The 9,438-nt window shown below is 34.0% G+C and overlaps 1 protein-coding gene across 1 annotated transcript; it reads right to left on the bottom strand.

Moving 5' to 3' along the window:
* Nucleotides 1-777: 777 nt before the first annotated feature.
* Nucleotides 778-9,438, bottom strand: LOC131336140 (AAA-ATPase At3g50940-like). Its single transcript, XM_058371851.1, has 3 exons — nucleotides 8,824-9,438; nucleotides 5,135-5,644; nucleotides 778-1,443 (listed from the first exon to the last, which is right to left on the bottom strand). Exons 1-3 carry the CDS (start codon nucleotides 9,313-9,315, stop codon nucleotides 943-945), a joined length of 1,503 nt encoding a protein of 500 aa, XP_058227834.1. The 5' UTR covers nucleotides 9,316-9,438; the 3' UTR covers nucleotides 778-942.

The following is a 9,438-nucleotide window of genomic DNA, read 5'->3' as shown; positions in this document are numbered from 1 at the left end:
CACAAAGCCAAAACCGTACAGCTTACTTTTGTTGCTTGGGTGGGGTGGCGATTTTTGATGTTATTGGAGAAGACAAAGTGGCGGCGTTGGTTAAAGATCTGTGAGCTTGGCTTCGCGCGATGTTAACTGGGCTTCAAACTTAATTTGCTCCTGTTTACCTGAATACCAATTAATTAATCTCAATGTCTAAAAACAGCGACAATCTCTCTCTCTCTCTCTCTCTCTCTCTCTCTCTCTCTATATATATATATATATATATATATATATATATATATACGGTTCAAGGAACACCTAAAAAAACACCAAAAAAAAATCCCAAATCTCAATCTCATAGTTTCCAATCAAATTTTTATGATCCGAACCGTTCAATGTGTGCAGAATATGATTTTAAGGGTGCTCGCGAGAAATTAGCAAAACAAATGACCGAAAAAGGCTTGATTTGAGCAGTTTTTATTTGAACCGTTCAATAAAAAACTGTTCGAAACTGTTCGGATCACGTCCTTCCCGGTCATTTTTTTTGGTGATTTCTCGCGGGTACCCATAAAATCACGTTTTGATCACATTGAGCGGCTCGGATCATCAAAATTTGATCGGAAATCATGAGGTGTTTTTTTAGGTGTTTCCGGAACCGCCCCGTTATATATATGTATATATATATATATATATATATATATATATATATATATATATATATATATATATATATATATATATATATATATATATATATATATATATATATATATATCCTTAAAAAGAGCGGGCTAGACTGGAACATGCAATGGAAATATATATGAAATGCATTCCTAATTAAACCGTACGAGAGGATTAAGTGGTAAATATAATTAAAGTTACATTAATGTAACCAAATTTTCTAGCCTTGGTGGAACGGACAATCTTAGCGTTGGCGTGAACTCATTAATTTCTTAATTTATTCATTAGCTAACGTTGGCGACACTTTCTTCTTACAACACCTCTCCCAATCTTTCTACCAGAATTCCTCATAACATCCTCCAATTTCATCCTCTTTGCTTCCACGACGTCAATGGCACTACTTTTTTCTTCCTTGGTATCAGCAGTACTGTTGGCTTCCATCTTCTTGCGCTTGAGGAAATTGACAACTCCGGAGAGCGCAATATCAGCATCCTCACTCTTCATTAATTCTTCTGCTACTTCGGCTGGGGTAACCTCTGTGTTCTCCATCAATCCTTCTATTTGGCCGAACGACCCGTGGTGGTTATTAATGTCGAGGTAATTGGAGGCTAGGAGCTTGAATCCTTGAAAAGTGCAATAAGACATGTGAATGTGCATGTCCATACGACCAGGGCGCAATAGGGCAGGGTCGAGCCGGTCTTTGTGGTTGGTGGTGAATATGATGATGCGTTCGTCTCCGCAGCTTGACCAAAGACCATCTATGAAGTTCAATAGGCTTGAGAGCGTCAACTGCAGAAAATAAAAATTCATTAGGAAAAATGGGTATTCCACAAAATTCTATGAAACCCAACAAACGCTAACGACAATCTCAGAAAATCAAGTAGAGAGTTTTGATAACAAAATTCTTATTTGACATGAAAAATATCGCGATTATTGTCACAATTACTTGGGAATGTTTTGGATAGCCGTTCATGGACGGAAATTTTAAATTATAATTTTAGACTAATTTGCTTAAAATTATAGAGTTGGGATTGTAAAAAATGAGAAATTTGATTGCTACACTTGTTGGCTTGTGAATTAAGTTGCAAAAAAAGTTTAAAATGGTCACTGCAAAAGCTGAAAAATAACTTGTAAATAGCGGAAACTTTAAAATTTGCTTCAAAAGCACCCAAACTCAGTTTTTCTAAAATCAAAATTTGAGGTCATTTGCACAAATCACTTAAAATCCAATATCATAGTGGAATGCTACTGTCATGTTGTGACCAGTTGTACTTCTTTCATTATTAATATAATTCCTTTTTTTGCCATTCAAAAAATATTGAGATCGATGATTTTTTGTCAAATGCCCTATAGATCAAAAAGGGAATGTAATAGGTTGAGTAAGGGAGGCTGCACTATGTATTGTGGGGGTTTAAGCGGACTCCTTGGACTCAAAAGATGCACTTAAATTAATTGTTTCTATATAATATGACTTTTATTCAATGTTGTGGGTGCTGAATTATGTATATGGAGCCAGAGTAAATGAAAATTCACTTAAGTTTGTAAATAAATAGATAATCTAGCTGAACAAAATAAAATAAATTAGGCCCAATAAATTTTCAACCAGAATAATTTTTTTTATTATGTATAGAGATTTGTATACAAAAAATTGTTTACGTTCTCGTCACCATAACACTTAAATCTTGGAGCGGCCGCTGGTTGGACTCCCAAGTTTTATGCAAACCACAATCATCAATCTATCTTTCTATATACTAAGCAAATGTGTTTTGCCTTCAAAAGCATCCAAATTTTCAATTCTAATTTTCTAGATTTTTGGATTTCTTTTGTTTATAAAAATAGAGAGAGAGAGAGAGAGAGAGGGGGGGGATATGGAGGAAAAATTATTCTACGCTCATAGAGCACCGTCATGTGATACCTTAAACTCATTTTTCACCACACGTATGTCTTTCAGTATATACAAAGGGAACATTGCTGAAGTGCATCGAACTGAAAAAAAAAATTCTATCTTTTCTATCAACTAGCGTTGTGCCCATTTGATACACATGACGGAAAAATAATAATATAATTTTTTTTGTCTCGTGCGTCGAGCGGACACAAACGCTAGTACATACTATATGCAAATGTGTTTTGTCTTAAAAAACATCCGAATTCTCAATCCTAATTTTCTAGATTTTTAATTTTTTAATTTATTTGTTTTTCTAATTTGAATGCTAAAAACAAGTACTATTAACTACTATTATATTATTAAAATAAAGTAAGGTGGTCTTAGGTCCCGTTCCACTGACTAAAAATAAGTACTTATTTTTTGAATTAAAGATAATGTATTATGAGAGAATGACTTATCTCATAAAGTGAAAATAAATACTTACAGATTAAGATCCTAAGTGAAACGCGTCTAAAGTGCTTTCGCTTACCTCTTTTAAGTAAGCTGCATGGAAGGAGGCTGTTTTGAAACCCACTCTTCCGGATGCAGTGGAGAAGAAAAAACTTGAAAATATTGAAAGAAAATTACTTTTAAAAAAATCAAATAAAAAACCAAGAGATTAGTACAGAATGTGGGGAAAAAATTCAAAAATACTCATAAACTTTTACTGCAATGTCTCATAAATACCTAAATGGAGTAAAATTTCAAAACTCTTCATTCAATTAAGGACCAGAGGTAAAACCCGTTAAATATAAACGGAATGGTCCCACGTACTTGATGACGTAGAATTTTTGTGCCATACTCTTGCAACATGCCGACATGGCGTCACTTTATAGTAATAGAATACATCTACATAAATGAATGTGATTTTGACACTTCACTTTTAACCGGTAATTCTTAACTTTTTGTTTGCAATCTCATATGATTAAGACATAAGGTGAAATACCAGTGGTTAAAACTGAAGTGCCAAAATCAATTTCTCCGCATAAAATGCATAGCCATATCCAAAACCTCGTCCTAATTTTGGCCCCCTACACATCTTGACTGAAAACTGGAACACTTGAGGGGGAAAAAAATTCTACTACTATGGGTGAGTTCTCCTAAACTTAGGGGTTTGTTCGGCTTAATAAGCTAAGTAGTTTTTTTTTTTTTTTTTGCCTTATTCAAATTTTTTTTCGCATTTGTTAATTTTTTGTAAATGATTATTTCATCATGACAAGAGGAATTTAAAAAATAAAAAATTACAATCAAAATGCTGCGTTTAAATGAATTTTTGAGAAAATTTTTAAATAAAGAAAAAAATAAGTCAATAAGCTAATTTTTTTTTTGTCTTTCTTCCTGTTCTACATTCCAAAAATAATGAACTATTTTCAAGTTTAAAAATAATGGTTTATGAAAATAAATTTTCAATTTTTTTGCAGAATTTGATAGATCTCATCGAGATCTCTCAAACAAAATCCATATAAGATATTTTTTTATTTCAATAAGCCTACTATTAAGTTTGAAATCACAAATAAATACTTACTTTTTAAGAAGGTAAATCGGAACACCATAAGTTTGGACCTTGGGACCTTGCAATGCTCCCTAGTGCGCTGCAAGTTATAGCTTGATCCTGTCCGTCCATCTCGACAATCAATGATCTAAATTTTAGAAGAAAAATTCGGAAAACTTTTTTCCAATTTTTTTTTTTAAATCTAAACCGTAAAAATACTTTTAAACGATGAAATACATCACTGTAAGATGCAGCACTTTAGAGGCACCACTTTAGAGGCACGTACCAACCAGTCTTCTCCTAAGTTTAGGAGAACTCACCCAAATTGGCAGAAAAAGCTGATTCAAAACAGGGACCACATTTGATGAGACAATGGACAGACAATTGGTGGTTGTGGTACGTCTAGATAATTTTTTATTTTTAATTTCTGAAAAGAAGAGTTGGAGCACAGCACTTTCTCGTTCTGAAGAGTTGCCCTCTGACGTCCATTTATATCGATGCATGTCTGTAAAAATGTTGGGTTTTTTTTTTTTTTTTATCAGATAAAAGGATGGTAGAGGATGTTCAGAGTAGCAATCCCTTTGGGCGTGATCGTAAGGTCTTTCTATCTGCTGTGGAATATTCGGTTCAAGCTATAGTTATTGTCCGTGAAGACAGACTATCACCACAGCACCACCTAGATACAGGATGACAAGAGAACAAATCTTATATTCTCTCGCTACTAACAAGAATCGAACCTAAGTGTTACCTGAATATGAAGGAAGCTTTTGCCATCCAGACTATCACCATCGGTGGTAAAAAAAAATTGTTGGTTATGCAAGAGGAGTAGGAGGAGGAGTAATTTCCAATGTACTTTAACACAGTAAAAATTGTGATTTATTTATTTTTTTGTGCCGGATGACTTATTATCGATGTAATTTTGATTCTTTTAATTTTTATAATTCTTTATAGAGATTAATAAATATTTTTGCTTAAAAAAAAAAAAAGAACAAGTTGTCATTACCAATATGTATATACTCCAGTATAGACTAGAGAGAGAGAGAGAGAGAGAGAGAGAGAGAGACCTGTAGTTCACCACCGTGACCCCCAGGAGCCACGCACTGGAACTGTGTGTTTGCAGTGAGGTCCACGCTGCAGTCAATATCTTCGATGACAAGGATAGACCTATTGGTGGTGGCCAGCAACACTTTCCTCAAGTAGGAATCAGAATTGAGGTCGGATAGTTGCAAATCGTAGACATCAAACTTGAGGTAATTAGCCATGGCAGCAATGAGACTCGATTTCCCCGTTCCCGGTGGCCCGTACAGCAAGTAGCCTCGTTTCCAAGCCTTACCCACTTTCTTGTAAAACTCCTTCCTTCGCACGAACCTATCCAGATCTTCGATTATATGCCTCTTCATATCTGGGTCCATGGCGAGTGTGTTGAAATTCGATGGGTGTTCGAAGTTGATGCTGTCCCATTTTGCTACTCCATACGTTGAGCATTGTGCTAGGGTGTATAGTTTCACAACCTTCTTTTCGTTCTTCAGGGCTTTGGCTTTTGAGAGAATGAAACCCAAATATGACTCCAACACCTGTACGTACGTTTAATTAATTAATTGCCCACATAAATAATTACACCTGTTTAACGATGCAGAAAACTATACACCCATACTACGAGTACTAGCCTAGGGGAAACCTTTTCAAAAATTTTACGACCGCACCCAAAATCACACACCCAAATACACACCCTCTCATAAAACACAAGGGTCCCACACACACTATGTGTATAGTTTGTGTGGAACCTTTGTGTTTTGTGAGAAGGTGTGTATTTGGGTATGTAAATTTGGGTGTGGTTGTAGCATTTCTCAAAGCTTTTTTCCATTACCCACTTTCTCCCTAACTTTTTGGTATTTTTCGTTTCGCTATTTTTGTTTGTCTTTTTAAAATTTTTAAAATTTGTCTAATATTTTTTGAACTAATCATTTCTCTCGACGAGAGAAGTTTAAAAGGTAAAAAATACTGATCAAAATTTTAAAAAAAATCACTATAAAGATGAAAAGAAATACCAAACAACTAGTACTATTTTTTATCTGAAGTGTCGTCTTATGTTGACTTTTTTCAGCTACAATTTTATACTTTGTTTTATTTCTTTCAACGAGATAAATGATTAATCTCAAAAATTGCATCAAAAAGAGAAAAAAAAAATTATCAAAACGAAAACATACCGAAAGAATACTAGAAATGAAAAGTTAGGAAGAATGATACTAAAAATTAGTGAATCTTTACAAGATTAATGAATATGCTAACCATAGGAGAAAAGAACATATAGCATGCAAAATTGATAGGCTTGGCGAGTTCCTTGTTATCTAGGGGTGTTTAGGAGCCTGTTTTATTTCGCATTTTAGATTATAAATTGTGAATTTTGGATTGTGGTAAAAATATATTTTGCATTTGATATACATATTATATTTTGCAAGAGAGTTTTATAATTTGGGAGTATAATGTGAAAAACAGATTATGAGTTGTTCTTGACCATGTTGCCCTTGATAATATTTGTTAAAATGATATGAGTTTGAGTGTTTACTCTTTGTATGAATTATTAGTTTAAATTTTATCAACGGTACTTCGACCTTACTAATACGTTGGCATATTTTTGTACTTAGGAAAAAATGCCTAGGATAAGTGTTTCTTCTATTATTGCGCAAAGTGCGATAATATAATGTGAAAGAGATAAGAAATAAATTTGTAAACGTCGAAAATAAAATTATTATATAGAAAAACATAAATTACCCCAAATTGAAAGTAAAATTATATAGGACGGAAATAAATTTCTTAAATTTGTTGAGAGAGATACTCCTAATTAAGACTATGGCACGAGGATAAGGGCGGAAATCTCATAGAAGCTCAGGGGTAGGGGAAAATGAGAATGCAAAATCAAAAATGCATGCAAAAACGTTCCCAAGGGTGATTGTCAAACTGTATTTTTATCTGTTTGCCAACCTCCTTTTTGCATTTTCATTATTGCATTTTCAAGTTTTGGGTGTTTGGCAAGGGCCACCCAAAACTCATTTTCCAAAATGTTTTTTTCAAATTGTTGTTTAGAGAAGAGAAGTGAAAAAGAGGATAGGAGAAGCTTTTTGACTACTCGTTTTCCACTTTTTTATTTTGGTTAACAAAAGGACCTACAAAATACATTCTGCACATGTCTCTCAAACACTAATTATGTTGTAAAATACATTCTGCACATATTATCCAAAAACTATATCAAATTCAAAATACATTCTGACCATAATTCAAAAAACCAAAAAGTTGAAAATTCTCCCAAACACCCCAGAATTCGATTGGGTTGCTTTGAAAATGCTTTATCAAAGAATGCATTTTTTTACCCTATCCCCCCAAACCTTCGGAATGAGTTAATAAATGCAGAAACTGTTAATGAAGCTCCCAAATGGGCCCTGATGACTTATACATAATTATGCATTCTTGTTGATTTTTGTGGAAAATGATTTTCACAACCTCTTTTAATCATTCATACTCTTTTTCTTTTTTTCTTTTTTCATCCACATGAATTTACGATATTGTCCTTGAATGTGTGAAAAAAGTGTATTGAATAAAGAGTAAGATAGTAAATTCAAGTGGATAAAGACAAAAAAAAAAAAAAAAAAAGGAAGTGTAACTTATAAAAAAGGGTGTGAAAATCAATTCTTGTTTGTTTTTATAATTTTATCTTTTGCATTTCACTCGTAGGTATTGAACAGAGAGAAACATATATATGACGACTTGTAATAAATAATGGATGCTCTACTCTATTTAGATAAGTCTAACAACTCTTTCATCAAGCCTGCATTTAGATCACTGATTTGTAAATTAATTTATGAAACAAAACAAAATTCCGTGGAAATTAAAAATAAAAGTTTCTACGATATTCGCTAGGGCTGTCCTGCAGATGGACCGATCCGCCCTAACCGAACCTCCAATGAACCAAACCAACGTAGGTTATGGATGAATACGAATCCTTTTTTTTTAACAGCAAAAAAATTTCATTAATCTTGAAATTGTTACAAGACTAATAGGAACAAAAAAATAACATCTTGTTCAAAAGAACAACCAGTCCAATCCGAGACCCAATATAACAATTCTAGCATATGCAAATTGGATTGGTTCGGTTCAGTTGGCGGTTCAAACCAAACCGTCAGCCCAAAACAAAAAATTAAAATGCAATAAAAGGACTAAAAGGCAAAAGCAAATTGAAAACCCTAAACTAAAATCTTAAATTGCTCGGATAGACTCACCCTAAATTACTCATATGTAGTTGACTATGTGTTATTTTTGTTTACCCAAATAACCTGTAATTCTAAGTAATTTTGTATGTTTGGTGAATGATAGTAATAGTTTATCTTTAGACTTGTTTGTACTTTAAGGTGGATGAATGTTTGAACTTGTTTAGACTTAAAGTTGTGGAGATCTATTTTTTAATTTTTTGTTGTATATATAAAAAAAAAAATTGTTTGCTCAAATCTGCCTAAACTGACCAAACCACATCCAAACCGAACCGACCAATACTCACGGACGGTTGGCAGATGGAGAAAACAATAACCCACCGCGAGCGGATCGGATTGGAAACCAAACCAATTAGCCCAAAACCGGGCAGCCCTGGACTATTTGCGGTATAAATTTACTGTTCCTTGTTAAATCCAGTTATAAATTCACAAACGAAATACTACTAATATAAAAGACATTTCATCATAATTTGAAACTAAAAATTCACCACCTTGTCTCTGTGTTCCTTGTGGAAACTCAGCTCAAACCAGTACTGCCTTTCGGACGCTCGATCATCTTCACTTTTCCAGTCTTTCTGGGACTCTTGGCAATGAAATCTCCATTTAAGCTCCATTCCACCAAAAGAATCAAAGATCTGCTCACATTGTGCGAATCTGGTGGTGAAGTTTTGGTCCCTGGAGCCTTTGCTAACCTTGAGCTTTTCAGCACTGGAGGAGGTGACCTTTGTGAACAAGTAGGTTTCAGAAGCTTCAAAAAGTTCATTTCTAGTCAAACCATTGATGTTTTCTTCAATGATTAGGGTTACATTACTTGACAATTGAGGGCTTAGATAGTACTGGACTGCTGAGAGGATGAATTGTTGGGCTTTATTGGGTAAGAATTGGTTGAACACGGTTTGGAACAAGAGAAATGAAGCCGATAGGGATGCATAGGCTGAGAACACTGATGATGGGGAAGGCATATTTTTTAGGAAAAAAAACATGGTTGATGAGGGTAGTAGTACTACTGGATCGAGATGGTTTTTTTCTTTTTATTTTTGATGATGATGAAGAAATCCTGAGACAATGGAGTACAAATGCTCCCAAGTCCAACCAGTACTTTACTC

Source organism: Rhododendron vialii, chromosome 8a (genome assembly GCF_030253575.1).
Source record: "Rhododendron vialii isolate Sample 1 chromosome 8a, ASM3025357v1".
In the NCBI taxonomy this organism is placed as follows: Eukaryota; Viridiplantae; Streptophyta; class Magnoliopsida; order Ericales; family Ericaceae; genus Rhododendron; species Rhododendron vialii.
This window is presented reverse-complemented; position numbering and strand designations above follow the sequence as displayed.

Excerpts from the sequence above, each read along its gene's own strand:
- LOC131336140 (XM_058371851.1), bottom strand. The coding sequence starts at position 9,315 with ATGTTTTTTTTCCTAAAAAATATGCCTTCCCCATCATCAGTGTTCTCA. Across the intron at positions 5,645-8,823 it reads ACAAGGAACACAGAGACAAG|GTGTTGGAGTCATATTTGGG; the intron begins GTGGTGAATTTT and ends ACGTACGTACAG. Across the intron at positions 1,444-5,134 it reads GTCACGGTGGTGAACTACAG|TTGACGCTCTCAAGCCTATT; the intron begins GTCTCTCTCTCT and ends TATTTTCTGCAG.